Source organism: Heterodontus francisci, chromosome 9, assembly GCF_036365525.1.
Source record: "Heterodontus francisci isolate sHetFra1 chromosome 9, sHetFra1.hap1, whole genome shotgun sequence".
NCBI lineage: Eukaryota > Metazoa > Chordata > Chondrichthyes > Heterodontiformes > Heterodontidae > Heterodontus > Heterodontus francisci.
In genome coordinates, this window is record NC_090379.1 from 17,183,904 (window position 1) to 17,207,230 (window position 23,327).

General features: G+C 43.7%; 1 protein-coding gene across 1 annotated transcript in view; it reads right to left on the minus strand.

Moving 5' to 3' along the window:
- Positions 1-23,327, minus strand: part of LOC137373311 (neurexin-3-like) — an 883,651-nt gene that overhangs the window by 851,022 nt on the left and 9,302 nt on the right. Inside the window, exon 2 of the mRNA XM_068038134.1 lies at positions 278-1,488. Coding sequence (XP_067894235.1) covers positions 278-971 — 694 coding nt within the window. The 5' untranslated portion in view covers positions 972-1,488. The remainder of the gene's footprint in view (positions 1-277; positions 1,489-23,327) is intronic.

Here is a 23,327-nt window from a genome sequence, read left to right on the forward strand (position 1 = left end):
TCCCGCAAGCTGCTGCCCCAATTGTGATAAACTGATAGGGCACAGATATGTAATGGAATCTAGAAGCAGCCTGATGTGCGTAACACAGCTACTTTCTGGGTCAAGCCATTGAACCATTAGCAGAACCTCAAATTCAAACAGTTAAATTTCACAACAAAATAATGGAGAGAATATAATTTTAATCCAATAAAAAATGAAAACATACTCAAGGTTCAGAGTTTTACATTTTAGTGCAAAAAGATTGTGGGAAAAATAATTAGAAGGAGCTCATTCTCACCTTCAGTGCAGTACCGCCCCATATACCCTGTGTTAGAACAGTCACAGGAGACTTCCCCTTCGACCAGCGAGCAAATTCCACCATTTTCACAAGGATTTTCACTGCAAATGCCTTCCTTGTCTAGTCTCACCGACTGACTCCCCAGCAGCACTGGTGCAGAGTTTCCATACTTCAAATCTTCGATAAATCCCTTGAAAGGAGGTTCACTTTGCACCATCATCGAAGTTAGTGCAGATTCTCGGATATCCTGTGGGACCCCTCCCACGAACAAATCACTCACAATCTTCATGTACCGCCGCTGGGGCTTGACTTCGACAGACTGCGTGTCTCCGTCCAGCACAAGGACAGTTCTCAGGTTGTTGCGGCTAATCATAAGAAAGTGCCATTTGTCATCACTCACCTGCCTATCCATATCAATGACAGCTTCATAGCAATCAATGCTGAACTTAAGTTGAACTTTCCCATCCACGACCATCAGCTGCAAGAAATCACAGTATCCTCCATCGTCAAAGTACAGCAGCAGAGCTCTGGAGAGTTCCGTTTTGAACTGAAAACTTAGATCGCTCCTGGTACTTGCATCCCAACGTGAGTAGCGGGTCCACAACCCTGGAGCACCTGTAAACTCAATACCCAGGCAGAGCCCTGCTAAAGAACTGAACACCAGTGCAAAGCAGAAGGAATCCATGTTTAGCATTGTGTTGGCAGAAGCTGGGGATGGGATTTTTCAAAAAACTGCTCACGGAAAGTGCAGCTTGACGTAGAGGTTTAAATCCACAATGACAGAAATGCTCATTTGAGAGGTAATTTAAGCATCAGCTGGTGCCATGAGTTAGGTCCACCCAAAGCACTTCATCAACAATGGTAGAACTCACGATGGCCTCTGATCCCGAGCTTTAAATGTGGTCTAGTTGGACAGCATTAGTTCACTCATAAGAAGCTACTGTCGAGATAATGAGAAATTGTGAATGGGAAGTTTTCACTGGATAGATGGCGAAAAGAAACAGGGACTTCAGTCAAACCTTAAGCTCTCGTATAATTCTGCCATCTACGCTGAAGGTGCAAGATTGTGCCGATAATTTTTGTTTTTGTCAGAAGTATACAGCTGTCACTTTTTGCATGCCATAATGCACAGATGCCACATGATGCTACGATACATTTGTAGTTGCATCTGCCACAAAGCCACCACAATGAGCTGAATCGCTGCTGACAACCTGTAAATAAAATAAAAATGGCATTTAAAGTCAAAGTAGTATTGTATTTTCTACATTAATCTCTTTACCGCAGATAACGCATTTCAATGTTTTTAAAGACACCAAGCTTAGTAAACAGCAAATCTATCTAGGATTAGCAGATTTATTCTGTCATGAACTCATTAGAACAATATAATTTGTACAAATACACAACTTTATCAGAATCCTCTGTGGACACCAAAGAACATAAATTCACTAATGCTGCTGCAACACGCCACATTCTAGTTTGAAATGTTCATGCAGATTTCAGCACCCAGCTAGTAAATCTTGAACGTGTGAGTGCTAGACATGGAAATATTTGTTTCAGTAAATGTAAATCTCAGCTGCAGATCTCTGGAGTACCCTGAAAGTGCAAGTTTGATCAAATGCTTTCTAAACCTGGCTCTGATGCCACAATGGAGTTATACTCCAATTAGTAATCACCAACAACATGCAACACTGGCCATTCTGCCTATAGTGTCTGTGATGGCTCTTTGAAAGAGCTAACAATTAGTCTCAGTCTCTTGCTCTTTCCTCATAGTCCCGCAAATGTTTCGTTTGCAAGTATATAACCAATTCCCTCTTGAAAGTTACTATTCAAACTGCTTCCACCACCACTTTAGGCAGTGCATTCCAGATCATAAACTGCATTAAATAAAACCCTCTCTTCTGCTTCTTTTGTCAATTATTTTAAATCTGTGTCCTCTATTACCCACTATCTAGCAAGTGGAAACATTATCTGTATTTACTCCATCAAAGCACTTCATAATTTTGAGAGGGGATTCGTAGAAACCTACAAAATTCTAACAGGACTGGACAGACTAGATGCAGGAAGGATGTTCCCGATGGTGGGGGAGTCCAGGACCAGGGGTCACAGTCTAAGGATAAGGAGTAAGCCATTTAGGACGGAGATGAGGGGAGATTTCTTCACCCAGAGAGTGGAAAACCTGTGGAATTCTCTACCACAGAAAGCAGTTGAGGTCAAATCATTAAATATATTCAAGAGTTAGATATAGTTCTTGGGGCTAAAGGGATCAAGGGATACGGAGAGAAAGCAGGAACAGGGTACTGAGTTTGGATCAGCCATGATCATACTGAATGGCGATGCAGGCTCCAAGGGCCGAATGGCCTACTCCTGCTCCTATTTCTCTATGTTTCAATGAAATCTTCCTTTAAGCTTCTCTGCTCTAAGTCGAACAATCCCAGTTTCTCTAGTCCCTCCATATAATCAAAGTCCATCATTGCAGGTATCTTTCTAGTAAATTTCCATTGCACCCTCTCCAAGGTAGGCAAATATAAAATATCTCAAGGTATTTCACAGGAATGCAATCAGACAAAAATTGACAACAAGCCAAAGATACTTTGATACCACTGATACTTTTTAAAATCGGCGTTTACTAATGAAGAGGATGCGAACAAAATATCAGTAGAAGCAGAGATGGTAGAGAAAATGAATGGGGTGAAAAGTGATAGGCAGGATGTACTAAAAGGCTGGCTATGCTTAGAGTGGATAGGTCACCTGGTACGGATGGCTTATAACCCAGGTTGTTAAGGGAAGTGAGAGAGTGCAAGGGCTTGCTATAATCTTCCAATCTTCCCTAGGTACTGGGGAGATGCCAGAGGACTGGAGAGTGGCAAATGTGCCACCCTTATTCAAGAGTGTAAGGACATTCCTAGCAACTACAGGCCAGTTAGTTTATCAGTGGTGGGTAAGGTTTTAGAAACTACAATCAGGGGGGAAAAAAATCTACAGGCACTTGGAGAGGTTTGAGTTAATTAAGGGGAGCCCGCATGGATTTGTCAAATGCGCATCGTGCTGGACTAATCTAACTTCATCAAAAAATTCAATAACAGAAGGTTGAAGAAAGGAAAGCAATGGATGATATCTATATAGATTTTAAGATAATGTTTGACAAAGTACTGCATAAAAAGCTGGTTAACAAAACTGAGGCTCACAGAATAGGAGGGTCAGTGTCAGCTTGGATAAAAATTGGCTTAAGGACAGAAAGGAGTGAGTCGTGGTAAAATTTCAAAATTTGCCAATGATACCAAACTTGGAGGTATGGCAGACAGTGAGGATGATAGCAATCGACTGCAACAGGACAGATAGGGTCGCAGAATGGGCAGACAAGCAGCAGTTAACATTTAATAGAGAAGTGCGAGATGATGCATTTAGGCAGAAGGGATAGGGAGAGGAAATATATACTTAATGGCACAGTTCTAAAGAGCGTGCAGGGACAGAGGGACCTGGGAGTTCATCTGCATAGATCTTAGAAGGTGGCAGGACATATTGGGAGAACAGTTAGCAAAGCATATGGGATCTTGGGCTTCATAAATAGAGGTATTGAGTACAAAAGCAGTGAAGTTGTGCTGAATCTTTAAAAAGCTCTGGTTAGGTCACTACTCGAGTATTGCATCCAGTTCTGGTTACCACACTTTAGGAAGGATATTAGGGTCCTTGAGAGGCTGCAGAGGAGATTTACCAGAATGGTTCCAGAGATGAGGCATTTTAGCTACAAGGTGAGGTTGGAGAAGCTGGGGTTGTTCTCCTTACAGCAGAGGAGATTCGACAGATATGGATAAGGTAGACAAAGAAAAGCTAATAGTACAAAGACTAGGGGACATAGATCTAAGCTTATGGGCAAGAGATGCAGGGGGATGTGAGTTGGAACTTTTTTTAAAAACGCAGCGAGTGGTAATGACTTGCAACTCACCACCTACAAAAGGTGGTGAATGACTTCAAAAGGAAATTGAATGGGTTCTTGAGGAAAATAAACTTGTAGGGATATGGGCTAGAGTGGGGGAATGGGGCTGATTGGATTGCTCTATAAAGAGCCGCATGGACTCAATGAGCCGAACAGCCTCGTTCTATGCCATAATGACACTATGGCTGGGATCTTACTGGCATGCAGCGAGTCCCAGCGTCAGGACCAAATGTGGGTCCCAAGCCTGTGCAGGCAGACAGCGGTTCCTCGGTGGCAGCCAATTAAGGGGCCTCCACCAGGCCCACCATCCAAGCTGCCTGCCAAGAGGGCCAGCAGTGTTGCAGACTTGGCAGTGTCACCGAGAGAGGTGGCTGCTGCTGAAGCTGCAAGGAGAAGAGGGTGTCTCCATCTCAAGCATCCTAGAAGGGCTGGTGGGAAATTTACTGATGTGCCAGGGCCAGTCAGGAAGGCCCCAGCTATCAGAAAGGTGAACCAGTCAGCAGCAGTGTTGGGGCTGTGTGGGCAGCCATTGCCTCTAGGGGACCCTTCCTTGAGCCATGGAGCCTCTGGCAAGGAAGGTCCCCACCATTCCCCCCAGGAAGCCGCTGGAAGGCCGCCACCTCCCCATGCGCCAGGGTCATTCTGATGCCGGAAAAATGCCAGTGGCCTGGTAAAACAGCCATCAATAGGCCTATTAATTGGCTTACTTGGCTGCCCACCTCCAGTCGGCAGGCAGCCAAGCCACTGCCGTTCCAGCCATTGTGAAAATGGCCCGGCAGCATTGCAGAGCCATCCCGACGTGGCTCTCTGGCATTTTACCAGGCTCCCCCACCTCCTAGCACGTCACCCAGGGTCCAATAAAATCTTGACCTATGACAGTATGAGAAGGAGACATTAAGGAAGAAGCTCAAAGAGGTAGGTTTTAAGGAATGTCTTAAAATTAGGAAGGAGAGATAGAGAGGTTTTTATCCATTCGTGGGAATTGCTGGCAAGGCCAGCATTTATTGACTGTCCTTAATTGCCCTTAAGGTAGTGGTGATCAGTCTTCTTGAACCACTGCAATCTATGTGGTGTAGGTACACCCAGGGAGTTCCAGGATTTTGACCCAGCAACAATGAAGGAATAGCAACATGTTTCCAAGACAGGATGGTAGGATAGTGTGTGACTTGGAGGAAAACTTGCAGACGGTGGTGTTCCCATGCATCCTGTCCTTCTAGGTGGTAGAGGTCACTGGTTTTGAAGGTGCTGTCAAAGAAGCCTAGCAAGTTGTTGCTTGAAATGGTATACATGGCAGCCACAGTGCGCCTGTAGTGGAGGGAGTGAATGTTTGTGGTGGATGGGGTGCCAAACAAGTGGACTGCTTTGTCCTGAATGGTGTCAAAGTTTAGGGAAGGATTTACAGAGCTTGTCAAACTCAAGCAGTATGTGATGGTTTCCATAAAGTGGCCTCACAGCACTGCATTGCATTCTGGTGATGGACTGGAATCTAACTCTGGAACTATTCGATAATTTTTCATAATTACAGAGTGAACTAATGACAGAATAACTGTATGCCATTTTAAGAACCTGAATTTAGAAAACTCTCTCAGAAGACCTTTTGATATTTTTGATGACGTGGACTTGAGTGTACAGGAGAAAATTTCAAAATTGGCAGATGATATGAAATACATAAATGTACTATACAGAAAAGGGGATAGCAGGCATTGGGAGGACACAGACAGACTGGTGAAATGGCAAAAAGATGGCAGATGAAATTTAATGCAGAGAAGTGTGAAGTGATTCCTTTCGATAGGAATAATGAGAGGCAATAAAAACAAAATAGTACAATTTTTAAGGATGCAGGAAGAGAGAGAGAGACCAAGTAGTATACATACACAAGTCTTTGAAGGTGATGGTACAAGTTAAGAAGCTTGTCTAAAAAAAAAGCTATATGGAATCCTTAGCTTTATGAATAGTTACTGGAGTACAAAAACAAGGAGATTATGCTCAAACTTTATGAAACACTGGTTAGCCCTCCGCTGGATGATGCTGAGACTTTAGAAAAGATGTCAAGGTCTTAGAGTGTGTACATAGGAGATTTACTAGACAGGAAACATGGAAGAACTCCGTCATTAACATGGAAATGGGAGAGAAACTGCAATGTTCAGGGAGATTTAATAGAGGTGTTCAAAATCCTGAAGGTTTTGATAGCTCCTCCTTATTTACTCTGTTTTTACTGACAAAGAGGTCAGTAACCAAAGATACAAATTTAAGGTAATAAAAAGAAGAAATGCTGGAACCACTCAGCAGGTCTGGCAGCATCTGTGGAAAGAGAAGCAGAGTTAACGTTTCGGGTCAGTGAACCTTCTTCGGAACTAGCAAATATTAAAAATGTCAAAAGGTTATAAGCAAGTAAGCCGGGGGTGGGGCAAGAGCTAACCAAGGAGAAGGTGTAGATTGGACAAGGCCACATAGCTGACCAAGAGGTCATGGAGCAATAGCAAACAATATGTTAATGGTGTGTTAAAAGACAAAGCATTAGTACAGATAGAGTGTTAACAAACTGAAGATTGAGCAGCAGCAAGTACAAACATGAAAAAAAAGTGGTAAGCAAACTGAACAAAATAAGATGAAATGAAATAAACCAAAGAAAAAATTGTAAAAAATGTAAAAAAAGAAAAAATAACTAAAAATGAAAGTAAAATGGGGGGCCCCCCCGTCATGCTCTGAAATTATTGAACTCAATGTTCAGTCTGGCAGGCTGTTGTGTGCCTAATCGGAAAATGAGATGCTGTCCCTTGAGCTTGCGTTGATGTTCAGTGGAACACTGCAGCAAGCCCAGGATAGAGATGTGAGCATGAGAGCAGGGGGGTGGGGGGAAAGTGTTGAAATGGCAAGCAACCGGAAGCTCAGGGTCCTGCTTGCGGACTGAGCGGAGGTGTTCCGCAAAGCGGTCACCCAGTCTGCGCTTGGTCTCCCTAGTGTAGAGGAGACCACATTGTGAGCAGCGAATACAGTATACTACATTGAAAGAAGTACAAGTAAATCGCCGCTTCACCTGAAAGGAGTGTTTGGGGCCTGGGATAGTGAAGAGAGGAGGTAAATGGGCAGGTATTACACCTCCTGCAATTGCAAGGGAAGGTGCCATGGGACGGGGATGAGGTGATGAGGGTAATGGAGGAGTGGACCAGGGTGTCGCGGAGGGAACAATCCCTTCGGAATGCCGACAGGGGAAGGGAGGGGAAGATGCGTTTGGTAGTGGCATCACGTTGGAGGTGGCAGAAATGGCGGAGGATGATCCTTTGGATATCGAGGCTGATGGGGTGGAAAGTGAGGACAAGGGGAACCCTGTCACGGTTCTGGGAGGGAGGGGAAGGGGTGAGGGTAGAGCTGCAGGACGAATGCTCCTCCAGATCCTCCTTCCGCTTCACTTCCCTCTGACCTCACCCCTTGCCTTGTATTCACTATACCCTCTGACCTCCCCCTCTCTGATGCTGAATGTTCTGTACACAGCAAAGGTCCCAGTTTTATCCCCTTACGTCCCCACCTCAAATGAATTTCGCGCTCGGCACGACGTTGAGCTCTTCTTCCATCGCCTCCGTCTCCAGGCTCATTTTGTTGACCAGGAGTCCTCCCCCCACCCCGACCAGCAGACGCATTCACCCGCCTCCAGCATTCTCCCTCTACCTGGACCCCTCCCCCTGGCCTCTTACCCGCTCTTGATCTCTTCATTGAAAACTGTCGGCGAGACATTGGTCATCTCAATTTCTCTGCCCCCCTCACTCACTCCAACCTGTCCCCCTCTGAACTTGAAGCACTCCGTTCTCTCAGGTCTAACCCCGACATGGTCATCAAACCTGCAGACAAGGGTGGTGCAGTTGTTGTATGGCGTACCGACCTCTACCTTGCAGAAGCTCAACGCCAACTCACAGACACTTCTTCCTACCTCCCTCTGGACCATGACCCCACCACCGAACATCAAGCCACTGTCCAAAGGACTGTCACTGACCTCATCTCCTCTGGAGATCTTCCGTCTACAGCTTCCAACCTCATAGTCCCGCAACCCCGGACAGCCCGCTTCTACCTCCTTCCCAAAATCCACAAACGGGACTGTCCCGGCAGACCCATTGCGTCAGCCTGCTCCTGCCCCACTGAACTTATTTCTTCCTATCTTGACTATCCTTTCTCCGCTGGTCCAGTCTCTTCCCACCTACATCCGTGACTCTTCTGACGCCCTACGTCATTTTGACAATTTCCAGTTTCCTGGTCCCAAATGCCTCCTCTTCACTATGGACGTCCAATCGCTCTTCACCTCCATCCCCCACCAGGATGGTTTAAGCGCTCTCCGCTTCTTCCTTGAACAGAGGCACAACCAGTCCCCATCCACCACCACCCTCCTCCGCCTGGCTGAACTTGTTCTCACATTGAACAACTTCTCCTTCAACTCGGCTCACTTCCTTCAAGTAAAAGGTGTTGCTATGTGTACCCGCATGGGTCCTAGTTATGCCTGTCTTTTTGTGGGATATGTCGAGCATTCTTTGTTCCAGTCTTACTCAGGCCCCCGCCCCCAACTCTTTTTACAGTACATTGATGACTGTATCGGTGCAGTTTCCTGCTCCCGCCCCGAACTGGAAAACTTTATCAACTTTGCTTCCAATTTCCACCCTTCTCTCACCTTTACATGGTCCATCTCTGACACTTCCCTTCCTCGACTTCTCTGTCTCCATCTCTGGGGATAGGCTGTCTACGAATATCCATTATAAGCCCACAGACTCCCACAGCTACCTGGACTACACTTCTTTACACCCTACCTCCCGTAAGGACTCCATTCCATACTCCCAGTTTCTCCGTCTCCGACGGATCTGCTCTGATGATGCCATCTTCCATGACGGTGCTTCTGATATGACCTCCTTTTTCCTCAACCGAGGATTCCCCCCACTGTTGTTGACAGGGCCCTCAACCGTGTCCGGCCCATTCCCCGCACCTCTACCCTCACCCCTTCCCCTCCCTCCCAGAACCGTGATAGGGTTCCCCTTGGCCTCACTTTCCACCCCATCAGCCTCGATATCCAAAGGATCATCCTCCGCCATTTCCGCCACCTCCAGCGTGATGCCACTACCAAACGCATCTTCCCCTCCCTTCCCCTGTCAGCATTCCGAAGGGATCGTTCCCTCCGCGACACCCTGGTCCACTCCTCCATTACCCTCACCACCTCGTCCCCGTCCCATGGCACCTTCCCCTGAAATCGCAGGAGGTGTAACACCTGCCCATTTACCTCCTCTCTCCTCACTATCCCAGGCCCCAAACACTCCTTTCAGGTGAAGCGACGATTTACTTGTACTTCTTTCAATGTAGTATACTGTATTCGCTGCTCACAGTGTGGTCTCCTCTACACTGGGGAGACCAAACGCAGACTGGGAGACCGCTTTGCGGAACACCTCCGCTCAGTCCGCAAGCAGGACCTTGAGCTTCCGGTTGCTCGCCATTTCAACACTCCCCCCTGCTCTCATGCTCACATCTCTATCCTGGGATTGCTGCAGTGTTCCAGTGAACATCAACGCAAGCTCGAGGAACAGCATCTCATCTACTGATTAGGCACACTACAGCCTGCCGGACTGAACATTGAGTTCAATAATTTCAGAGCATGACGGGGGGGGCCCCCCATTTTACTTTTATTTTTAGTTATTTTTTCTTTTTTTTTAACATTTTTTACAATTTTTTCTTTGGTTTATTTCATTTCATTGTAGTTTGTTCAGTTTGCTTACCCACTGTTTGTTTTCATGTTTGTACTTGCTGCTGCTCAATCTTCAGTTCGTTAACACCCTATCTGTACTAATGCTTTGTCTTTTAACACACCATTAATATATTGTTTGCTATTGCTCCATGACCTCTTGGTCAGCTATGTGGCCTTGTCCAATCTACACCTTCTCGTTGGTTATCTTTTGCCTCACCCCCGGCTCACTTGCTTATAACCTTTGACATTTCTAATATTTATCAGTTCCGAAGAAGGGTCACTGACCCGAAACGTTAAATCTGCTTCTCTTTCCACAGATGCTGCCAGACTTGCTGAGTGGTTCCAGCATTTCTTGTTTTTATTTGAGATTTCCAGCATCCGCAGTATTTTGCTTTGATACAAATTTAAGGTAATTGACAAAAGAACCAAAAGGATAGATGAGAATTTTTTTTACCCCACATAACTAAGTTATGAAGATCTGAAATGCACTGCCTAAAGGGGCAATGGAAGCAGTCTCAACAGCAACTTTCAAAAAGAAACTGGACAAATACTTGGAGAAAAGAATTTGCAGAGCTATGAGGAAAGAGCAGGGACTAATTGGCTCGCTTTCACAGGCATCGCTGGATCCTCCTGTGCTGTGTCATTCTATGGTTTTATAATACTTTGGATTTCCAAATGCATGGAGAACAATGTTACCCAAAGCTTAAGAATCAAACCATTTGCTCCCACTTTGAAAAAAAAATATTTCTGATGAAGGATCTAATCCCAAACCTTAAACCTGCCTTAGCCTTTTGAAATACTGTGCATTTATATTATGCTTTTATTTCAGATTTCCATCAATTGGCATTTTTTGTCTTTTCATTTCTTTCACACCTCTCCTCCTCGCCCCATTTTACAGAAAATTCTATGTTGCAATAACCTTCCATTTCAACCAGGGAACTAACAGACTTCATAATTTATGACTATAGAAGAGAATCACGCTCATACCCCTCTGGAGAATATTAAGGACATAATCTACATACACTCAGATCCAGTCAGAGAGTGACCAACTACACAATTTTTATTTTTATTTAAAAAGACTCGTGCAAAGGATGAATTCCAGCTGAAATATTACTGTCCAGTTTCAACTTAAAAGTAAAAATATCTAATTTAAAGTTTAATATCCATCACTTATCTAGGTTTCTCAGATTCATTGGTTATTTGCTTTAGAAATTACATACTTTAAGGAAAGACACAATCATCAATTATTAAAACTACCCATTTATCTCAACCCACATGAAGGGTTATGTGCTCTACATCAAGCTTCAGGAAACCAATAAAAAAAAAAAATCTACATCAGGCTTCAAGGAACCAATAATTTTTTTTTTAATACAAAAAACTGCATAGAATATACAGCTTAGAAACTGGCCATTCGACCCAACAGGTCTATTCCAGTACTTATGCTCCACATGAGTCTCCTCCCACCCTGTCAATCCCATCAACAGCGTCTTTAATCCCTTTCTCCCTCATGTGTTTATCGAGCTTCCCCTTAAATGCATCGATGCAACTAATCACCATATTAGACCCAATAAATTGTTGATAAATCTGTTATATCTGCAAACAAGGGGAGATGGTGACAGTGGTAATGTCCATGGGGTAATGTTCCAGAGGCCAAGGCTATATCCCTGGGGACATGGGTTCAAATCCCACCACAGTAGCTAGTAGAAGTTAAACTCAATTAATAAAAATCTGGAATTGAAAGGGAGTCTCAGCAATGGTGCCATGAAACCATCACTGACAGTCATAAAAAAACCCACCTGGTTTACCAATTTTTATTATTCATTCAGAAAATGTGGGAATTGCTGGCTATGCCAGCATTTATTGCCCATCCCTAATTGCCCTGGAGAAGGTTGTGGTGAGCCACCTTCTTGAATTGCTGCAGACCTTGGGGTATTGGTACGCCAACACTGCTGTAAGGAAGGGAATTCCAGGATTTTGACCCAGTGACAGTGAAGGAAAGGCGATATAGTTCCAATTCAGGATGCTGTGTGGCTTGGAGGGGAACTTGCAGGTGGTGGTGTTCCCATGCATCTGCTGAGCTTGTCCTTCAAGATGGCAGAGGTCGCAGATTTAGAAGGTGCTGTCGAAGGAGCCTCGGTGAGTTGCTGCAGTGCATCTTGTAGATGGTACACACTGCTGTCACTGTGCATCAGTGGTGGAGGGAGTGAGTGTTTAAGGTGATGGATGGGGTTCCAATAAAGCAAGCAGCTTTGTCCTGGATGGTGTTGAGCTTCTTGAGTGTTGGAGCTGCAGCCATCCAGGCAAGTGGAGGGTACTCCATCACACTCCTGACTTATGCCTTGTAGATGGTGGACAGGCATTGGGGAAACAGGAGGCGAGTTACTCGCCACAGAATTCCCAGCCTCTGACCTGCTCTTGTAGCACAGCATTTATGTGGCTCGTCCAGTTCAGTTTCTGATCAATAGTGACCCCCAGGATGTTGATAGTGTGGGATTCAGTGATGGTAATGCCAATGAACATCAAGGGGAGATGGTTAGATTGTCTCTTGTTAGAGACGGTCATTGCCTGGCACTTGTGTGGCACAAATGTTATTTCCCACTTATGAGTGTTACGACTGAAGTGGGAGGAGTGCACTGTTAATTCAGTCCCACTTCTCAACAGGTCACAACATACATTTAACATTTTCCCCACTTACTGAAACAATCATATACTCTATTTTTGCCCAGAATAAACTAGGTTTCTTTAATAAACAACAGAATTATCCAATTATAAACCAGATTTTTATGCGGTGAGGTATCCCAAAGGCAAGTAGATGACTGTCAATGGGATCTTCCTAGAACAGTTCTTTCCAGGCCATTATGATGATCAGTTTGGGTAGGCTTTCAAGACATGCAGCTTCAGAAGGCTCGAAATAGGCCTGACATCAGGGAGGCAGCAGCAAGGTTTTCAGTTGCACACATTTGACATGCAGGTTCTTTAACCATGCAGGCTTTCTTCAAATACAGGAGGAAATAGGAATCTCTTGATGCAGGACTTCTTTTCAAAAGATAGAGGTGATCAGTCTTCTCCTGGCAAGTCAGGAAAAAAACGTCTTCTGTCTCAGGCCAAACAACAACTGGCTTTAACAGTTTAAAATTAAAACTTTCCAGAAGCAAGTCCTGTGGCATCTTTAAATCTTGGCCTATCACTCCTCGCCAAACATTTCTCAACCTAAAACCACCCCTGCTGGGTTCTTTGAAAACAGGTACCTTCCAGTAACTGTTTACTCTCAGGTCAAATCTTCTGGTGACCTTCCTTTTTAAAAAAAATTGTTTAGCTTCAAGATTCCAGATGAATCAATGTCCATAACAGTTTTTTTTGAAGTTGTAATCTCATATCAGCCCATCTTGCTGCAAATGAGCACAGGCTATTTCAATAACTGGGGAGTCAAGAATGGTGCTGAACATTGGGCAATCATCAGTGAACATCTCCACTCTGACCTTATGAAGGAGGGAAGGTCATTGATGAAGCAGCTGAAGATGGTTTAGCCTAGGACACTATCCTGAGGAACTCCTACAGTGTTGTCCTGGGACTGAGATGATTGATCTCCAACCACAGCCATCTTCCTTTGTGCTAGGTATGACGCCGACTAGCAGAGACTTTTCTCCCCGATTCCCATTCACTCCAGTTTTACTCGGGCCCCTTGATGCCATACTCGGTCAAATACTGCCTTGATGTCAAGGGCAATCACCCTCACCTTACCTCTTCTGTCTATGTTTGAACCAGGGCTGTAATGAGGTCAAGAGCCGAGTGGCCCTGGCAGAATCCAAACAGAGCGTCAACAAGCAGGTTATTGCTGAGCAAGTGCCACTTGATAGGGTTGTCGATGACCCCTTCCTTCACTTTGCTGATCATCAGCAGTAGACTAACAGGGCAGTAATTGGCAGGACATATCTGGCCAATTTTGCACATTGCCAGGTAGACGCCAGTGATGTGGCTATATTGGAACAGCTTGGTTCGGGGCACGGCTCGTTCTACAGCACAAGTCTTCAGTACTATTGCCAGAATGTTGTCAGGGCCCATAGCCTTTGCAGTATCCAGTGCCTTCAGCCTTTCTTGATATGTGGAGTGAATTGGATTGGCTCAAGACTGGTATCTGTGATGCTGGGGACCTCAGCAGGAGGCAGAGATGGATCATCCACTCGGCACTTCTGGCTGAAAATGGATGCAAATGTTTCAGCCTTGTCTTTTGCACTCGCATGCTGGACTCACCCATCGTTGAGGACGGGAATATTTGTGGAGCCGCCTCCTTATCAGTTATTTAATTGTCCACCACCATTCATGACTGGATGTGGCAGGACTTAGATCTGACCCTTTGGTTGTGGGATTTCTTAGCCTTGTCTATTGCATGCTGCTTCTGCTGTTGGGCATGTAAGTTGTCCTGTGTTGTAGCTTCACAAAGCTGACACCTCGTTTTTAGGTATGCTTAGTGCTGCTCCGGGCATGCGTTTCTGCACTCTTCATTGAACCAGGGTTGGTCCCCCAGCTTGATGGTAATGGTAGAATGGGGGGGGGGGGGGGTGGTATGCTGGGCCATGAAGTTACAGATTGTGGTTGAATACAATTCTACTGCTGCTGATGGCCCACAGCACCTCATGGATGCCCAGTTTTAAGTTGCTACATCTGTTAGAAATCTATCCCATTTAGCACGGTGGTAGTGACATGCAACACGATGGTGGGTAATGTCCTTTAGAAAAAGAAAGCTGCCGTCCTTACCTGGTCTGGCCAGGTTACTCCAGACCCACAGCAATGTGGTTGACTCTGAAAGAGCCTAGCAAGCAACTCAGTTGTACCAAACTGAAGGACAATTAGGAATGGACAATAAATGCTGGCCTTGCCAGCAATGCCCACATCCCATGGAAGAATAAAGAGAAATTTATGAAATATCTATAGCAGTCGCTGCTTCCACAAATTAAAAAAGGACAAATCTTTCGTTTTATTTGATTAAAGAAATCCACTTAATTTTGAACAGCAACATTTATCCACAGCTATGAAGATTTACATAACATTGAGAAATAAATGAAGCATAAAAAACACCATTTTGTTCTACTGGGTAAAGGTGGGAAACTTCCAGATCTCTGTGGCTCAGCTGCTCATACTATTGCTGAGCCTTGGATAAGAAAGAACCTATATTTAACACCAAAAATGTATATCCAGAGCTCACAAAAACAAGAGCCAAACTACTTCTGGGATCAGATTTGGGGTACATTTGTTAGTTAGACACATAAATGCTATTTTTACTTCACAAATTTACAACTGCTATTAGACTAACAGCAGCACAATTTGCAATACATTTCTCAGGTAAGGGCAGGAGGACATCACAGGTCAGCGAGTGCAGAAGCAGACACTTCAGCCTGAAGATAAAATATCGGGGGTAGTTTTAAACTATCCCGCTGGGCAGGAAACACACTGGATTGGGTGCAACCCTGGTTTTACAGTCCACACAGTGTTAGTCTCCATTGACTTCAACAGAGAATAAAATTGTCCGGTGTGTAAAAACCAGCATTTCACCCAGTCCCATCGGTTTTCAGGTGGACCAGTTAAATTAAAATTGCCCCTCGTTGCACTATAAAGAGAGTAGGACGTTCTCCCAATGTCCTGGCCAAACATTCCTCCAAGACCATCATAAATAGATCATTCTGTGTTCCATGTCATTCCTCTCAGAGCTGTTCGTGCCAACTTGCTGACTGTAAAATGGCTAATACTCACTCTTACCTGGAGGTCCTGCTGCAGGATCGGAGGGGCTGCACCGAGGTGAGCTCTTCCAAGGCCAGGAGGAAGAGGACAACCTCTCCAAACAAGCAGGCATGGACGAAAGTGGCCAAGGAATTCAGCAGCAGACGTGCGCTCCCTCCAAACTGAAAACTACACAAAGAGAACCTGCTGCAGTGACAGGTGCCAGTCGGCCATTGGCAATTCATGGCCATCTGCTTCACTGGGAAGGAGCTCGTGTTCCAGGAGGCTGCGGATGTCAGCAGCGACCTGCCAGGAAGGCCTGAAATTCTTGAAGCACTGGTGCTCAGTTATGTCCACACAGTCTTACCTCCTCCTAGCTGGATCTTGCTGCCCTGCACCTCGGCCCTGTAGAGGCGCATACAACTGAGAAGGCAGCTAGTGCTGCCGCTGGTGTTGCTCCTGGACAAGCTGATGGTGGCAGAGGTGGAAGGTGGGGCTGCATAAGCTTCATGTCACTATGACATGAAGACGAGCAGCAGGGTAATGGCACCAAGGTGAGTGAAATGCCTTCCAAGAAATTGGCAATCACCTAGCAAGCAGTGAAAGCACTCAGAAGAAATGCAGTGAACAGAAGCCTCTCACCTGTCCATGGCTGGAGCTCTTCAGCGTAATTGATCAATGCCTTCCCGGCTTATCTGTTTCACTGAATAAGCTCTTCCTATTGTGCACTCGGCTCACTGACCCTGGTGAGATGCTGGCAGGTTGGGAAACTCGTTCCCTGCCTGGGAAATCCAAGATTCAGGGTTAAAACAACTCATAGTTGGCTTAACTACCTCAACTACTTCTTAATTACTTACCCAACAGATCCAAGGTGACTCCCTGCTCTCCTTCAATTCCACCCTGGGAAAAGCCGGAAGAGGGCAGGATCATGTCGGATCCCAACCTGACATCCAGGAGCTTCCCCAACCTCACGCTTCCAAACCTGCCTCCACTGGGCTGGGAAAATTCTATCCATTGTATATGAAGTACTTTGAAAGATGAAATTGCAATTTTAGATTTCGGAAGTCTTTGAATCTAATTAAGCAAATGTACATAAAAATGCCAGTGTACTTAGTTTAGAACATGTAACTATCTCCGGTCACAGACTTGTATTGCAGAATGTTTTCCTGGCAATAAGAGGCTCTTCCCGAAAGCCTCACAATCAATTACTTTGAAATGGAGTGCTATTGTTATGGTGCCAAGCAAGGCTAGCAGCATCGCACAAACTGCAAGTCAATGAATAATCTGTTTTGATGGTCTAGCTGTGGGTAGAACATTAGTTCAGAACACTGGGAAAAACTCCCCACTCTTTTTTGAATAGTCCCATAGAGATTTTTTTTTTTTTAAACATCCATCTAAGACATTGGAGTAAGTTTTGCACCTCATGAAGGTTGGTGCTTCCAATAATGCAGAAGTTTCTTAGTACTACGCTGGAATGTCATCTAGATGAGGTGTTACGTAAGCACAGTGTAAACCCATGATGCGCCTTGAGACTGGAACTGCTTCCAATCATGCCAGGCTAACATTGGTTCTGCAATTTGCCCCATTGCTGTCAAAAAAAAAATCCTCAATTATACAGCAGTGTAGTTTTTACAGCAACCAATTCCAATTGTAAACAATTTCATATACATATGTTTCACACAATTATTTAGCTGGCAGCAATACCATCCCCAACAAAAACTATAGAAAATCAGTACAGATTTACCACTGCAAAAACCACTTCATTAGCATAGATAAGACCAGAAAGAGCAGATCAAGCAATCACAACTTCAACCAAGTCCATTACCGCTGGCAGAGACTGCAGTCAACATTGCACATATGTTGGTATACACCACCTCTTGCAGTGGAAGTGCCATTTCAGCAAACTAACAATGCAAACATGAGTTTTTAAAAAATAAAATAAAAACGGGCAGCACATTCAGTACTTAAAGAATGTAATAAATTCTGAGCAGCTCATGATATTTTTGTCATTTACTCCTTTTATTGAAATAGCCAACTGCCATTAGCATTTTGGAGGGGGGGTGGAAGGTATTGAGAAGGGAACTTGTTTATTATAGAAGTCACTGAGCCGGAGTGGAGGAACTGAACATACATAATTGAAGCAAGACAATTACTGAAGCAGTCTAAGTTAATTACTGCATGTACTGATCTATTACTATTTCTAATTCAGCTGCCTCGCACTGCCAGATTTAGTAAACGACTGTTCTCTCCCTCCTCAGCAATGTCATCAGCTCACTTCTGAAGTAAAGTTACAGGGCAACGCAGGGGCAATTGGGCCAACACTGGGTGTCATAGAAGTAAATGGCTGCAACTTCTATCAGCCATACTGCTGGAGTCTTTACCTCAAAGTATTTCTTGAGAGTGGTGGGGGAACAAATCAGAAATAAACATACTGGGGGCCAAATCCTGCACATTCTCTCCTGGTCAGATCCGGTATGCACTGGAGCAGGTCATCCTCCCAGGGAACCATAGAAAAGTTACAGCACTGAAAGTGGCCATTCAGCCCATTGTGTCTGCGCCACCTTCCAGCACCTGGTCCGTAGCCTTGCAGGTTACAGCACTTCAGGTGCAGGTCCAGGTACCTTTTAAATGAGTTGAGGGGTTCTGCCTTTTCAGTTGCAGTAAGTGTGGCACCACAAAAGATCAGAGCAAGTTAGGCCAACAAAAAAAAATGAAATTTTTTTGAAAAATAAAAATTTTTGACTATGAAAAATGGTGAATGTTGATGTGAACAAATGAACAGAATCTACAATCCTAAAAGCAACTTGCTTTTATATTATTGCAGTAAAACATACCAGGGTGCTTCACAGGAGTGTTACCAAACACAATTTAACACTGAACCTCATAAGCAGATATTATGATGGGGTGATCATAAGCTAGGTCAAAGTTTTAAGGAGCAGCGTAAAGAAGAGAGGAGGTACAGAGGCAGAGGGGTTTAGGGAGGGAATCCCAGAGATTAGGGCCCAGGCAGCTGAAGACTCATCCACTAATGGTGAAGCAATGAAAACCAGCAAAAAATGCAAGAAGCCAGAATTGGGGAAGTACAAAGATCGTCCAACAGCATTCCAAACAAAAAAAAGCTACTTATAGGAGTTTAGGGTCCGAACCTGACGCTTCATGTGAAGTGAATTCCGTTCAGGTTCCCACCGGTGGGAAAGCAAGATCCATTTGTTTGCAATAATTTGACTGTGTTGTCTGTTTTAGAATTTAAGAAAGAGGAGTCTGGAGCAGCCTTTCTGAAACCAGAAAATGGAAATCCTTAACCTAATGAGTGCAAGATTCACCCTTTCCCTCTCCAATAAAATGACAAATTGGAATGGAGAGATGGTGCACCATATTGAGCAGGTACCGAAAATGCCCTATACTTATCACTCTTGCTCATTCTAGGGGTCCAGCAGGAGCAGTAGCCAAGACAGATCACTGTATGAAAATGCAAAACAAATCTTAACCTTACAGCAAGTCATTATACAAATTAAATAAATTTATACAAGTGATGAAATATAGAAGGACTCATACCAATGGGAAAAATCACCTACCACAACTGTTCTGGCATATGCACTCGGGAAGAATTAGTATTTCTAAAGAAAAATGCAAATGGAAACATAATATGTATCCAGATCTGCGGGTTATGCTACCCCAAACACAAATAGCAGTTTACCTGTCCCAGTAAACAATAATACAATGCAGCTGAATTATGTGAAATATAATGCAAGCCTTTTACCACCTGCTTGCTATTGTTAAATTCACGCACACTGCTATTAGGTTTTACATTTTGGTAATAGATAGCCCATCCAATATACAGCTACTTATGTTACATGGATACAGATTAGTAAGGCTCCAGCTGGTTTCTGTTATTGTCTCAATACCATTGTGTTGTAAAGGAGAAAGAGCAAAAACCACACTATGAAAAAAAAACTTTGGGAACCATACATAGACTCAGTTAATGTGTCTTTATCTGACAGAATAATACAGAATGTAATAATAGGGCTTTACATCAGTGGTAGTAATTAAAGTTGCACCTTCACCAAGTCCAAAAGCAGATAGTTGAAACCAATGGGAGGGTGAAATTGATATTAGTGGCAGTTCCTTGTTATGTAATCTATTGTTTAGGACCTGCTGTGCATCAGGCCAGGCACTGCCAGTGTAAAGACGCTAATGTCATTAAAGGTGATTGGGCAAGTTTGTTACCATTGCTGCAGCATCATTGAGACTTTGTGGCATTTCTGTTCACTCAACCTGTACCCTAGTCACAGTGACATCAATTCCCTTCAAATTACAGGTTGCATGTGCTTATAAAAAACAAAGAACTGTATTTATATAGCACTTTTCACGACCACAAGAGTATCCCAAAGAACTTTGCAGCCAATTAAACACTTTAAAGCATAGTTTCTGTTGTAATGTAGGAAAATGCAGCAGGCAATTTGCACACAGTAAGCTCCCACAAACAGCAATGAGGTAATGATCAGATAATCTGTTTTTTATGTTGGCTGAGGGAGAAATAGTGGCCATGACACTGAAAAGAACTCACGCTCTTCAACTTCTTTTAGAAAAAGCTACATCTTTTTGCTGCTGTTCAACCACAAGAACCTTTGTATAATTAACCTTATTGCAGCCCTCACCGATTTAAATTGATAATTCAGAAGGAGGCCATTTGGCCCATCACGTGTGCTTTTGCTAAATCATCAACTGGAGAACTAGGACTCAGATTCTACTTCTGACTTCTTGGTTCTTTGCGTGGTCTATCTAAAAGTTTATCAAGCCAATATTATAATAAAAATATTTTGCATCTTTTACTTGGATTTTCCTGCTTAGAATATCCAAAGAGACAATCAAATGGAAACTTCTTGTTTCTGGTCTTGGTTTTGACCCCAGATTAGGACAATTAGTTAGTTAATCCTGCCACTAACAAAATAAAATAGGCCTAGTATTTTTCAGAAATTTAACACTTCACAGAATTATGGAGAATTTACAGCACAGAAAAGGGGGGAAAGTGGGAACAGGTTACTGAGTTGGATGATCAGCCATGATCATAATGAATTGCGGAGCAGGCTCGAAGGGCCGAATGGCCTACTCCTGCTCCCATTTTCTATGTTTCTAGAAACAGGCCAATCAGTCCAACTGGTCTGCAAACTAGGAGCAGGAGTTGACCATTCGACCCTACACAGTTATTCAATATCATGGCTGATCTGATTGTGTCCTTCACTCCACTTTCCTGCCTGTATCCCCATAACCCTTGTTGATCAAAAATCTAACTCAGCTTTGAATATATTCAATGACCCAGTCTCCACTGCTCTCTGGGGAAGAGAATTCCAAAGATTAATGACTCTCAGAGAAGAATTTCCTCCTCGTCTGTCTTAAATGGGAGATGGCTTATTGTGAAACTGTATTCTAGTTCTAGATTCCCCACAAGGGGAAAACATCCTCTCAATTCCTCCTCAGAAACTTATATGTTTCCATAAAATCACCTCCCATTCTTCTAAACTCTAATGAGTATATGCCCAAATTGCTCGACCTTTCCTCATAATACAAATCCCTCATCTCAGAATCAGCTTAGAGAACCTCCTCCAAATTGCTTTAAATGCAAGTAGATCCCTCCTTAAGTAAGGAGACCAAAACTGTATGCAGTACTCCTGCTTTTATACTCCAGCTCCCTTTCAATAAATGCCAGCATTCCATTTGCCTTCCTAATTACTTGCTTTACCTGCATGCTAACTTTTTGTGATTCATGTACAAGGACACCCAGATCCTTCTGACTGCAGCATTCTGCAGTCTCTCTCTCCCCCCATGTAAATAATATTCTGCTTTTCTATTCTACCTGCTAAAGTGGACAACCTCACATTTTCCCACATTATACTCCATCTGCCAAATTTTTGCCCACTCACTTAGCCTATCTATATCTCTTTGGAGACACTGTGTCCTCCCCACAACTTGCTTTTCTACCGTCTGCCAGTGCTTATACTTCTCACGAGCCTCCTTTCACAATACTTCATCTAACCCAGTCTGCATATCCTTATATTTCTTTCTCCCTCATGTACTTATCCAGCTTCCTCTCAAATGCATCTATGCTATTCACCTTAATTACTCTATACAGTAGTAAGTTCCACAATCCAACCACTGTCTGGGTAAAAAGGTTTCTCCTGAATTCCTCACTGGTTTTATTAGTGACTGACTACCTTATATTTATGACCCCTGGTTTTGGACCCCCCCCCACCCCCCACCACAAGTGGGAACATCTCAACTCTAATACGCATTGGAGTTTCACCTCTGGTTTTAGACCATTATCATGACAATACTGCTTCAATGCATCTTAAAAAAGTTATCTGATGATAGTGTTACGACCAGGTGAGAAATGGGTTTAGGGTTCCCTCAGCCTTCACCTGGTCTTACCATAACAGGGTTTAATTTTAAACACACCGTGTTTTTAGCTCTTTCTTGGTGAATCCTTGTTCACCACTTTCCAATCCTAATTCAAAGAAACCAGCCAAACAGGTTTTCTTTGGTTTAAAGACTAGTTGAAATTTATTAAACTTGAACTCTAGGTTAACATTAGGTTAATGCCTATGGATACAGAACGCACCTATGCTAGCATGCATACATGATAAACACACATGCAGATAGAGACAGAAAAGAGCTGAAGAAATGAAGTGGAAAAGTTTGAGGCAATATCTGAAGATGGTTTTGGTTACTATTCTTTGAGCTTGCTGTAAAGTCCTTGATTGTAGGTAGATCTTGCTTTTCGTTGGGGCCCAGAATTCTTCTTAAACCTTGTTCAATATAGGAGACTTTTCTCTCGAGGTTCATGTGTGCAGTGGATTTGGAGTTCCATGAGAAAGAGATGGGAGCAGACAGGAGAGGTCTACACAGTCGAGGAGCAAACAGCCTCAAATAAAAACAAGAAATGCTGGAAATACTCAGCAGATCTGGCAGCATCTGTGGAGGGAGAAGCAGAGTTAATGTTTCAGGTCAGTTAACGTTAAATCTCTCTCCACAGATGCTGCCAGACCTGAGTATTTCCAGCATTTCTTCTTTTTATTTCAGATTTCCAGCATCCGCAGTATTTTGCTTTTATTTTAGCCTCTCTCTCAAATTGTCTGTAAAATTCAAATAAAACTCAGGTTGCCCAACAGATTAGTCATGTGACCAGCTGGTTTGAACACGTGTTTGTGGATTCAGCCATCTTAGCAGTCATCCCGGAACGCGAGCTTCCTCACCTTCAATGTCTGGTGATCAAAGTCCATTGTGGGTTGAATGTGTCAGGGAATGGTCCTTTGTCTGTTAGTATGTAAATGTTTTTTCCAGCCACGGTTGATCTGTTTAACAAGTCATTTCCTCGCTCTAGCAATAGTTTAAAATCAATGTTCATATGACAAAATTAATACGCTACATTCTTGGCAGGTGGGGGTCTGCATGACAATAAGAATAACTTCTAATTCTCTATGGCGGCACAATTCACAAACCTTGCATTTCATTTTATAGTAGTAATAATACGTGCTCTGGCATTTAATATTTTATCCAAGGCTACTTAAAACATCTGCAATACAATAATGGAATGGAAGACTACAATTGTAATTTGAGTAGAATAGTCTGAAATAAATATTATGGATCCGTGCTGGTAATAAACGTGTCTTCAGTGATTACACACTTGAACA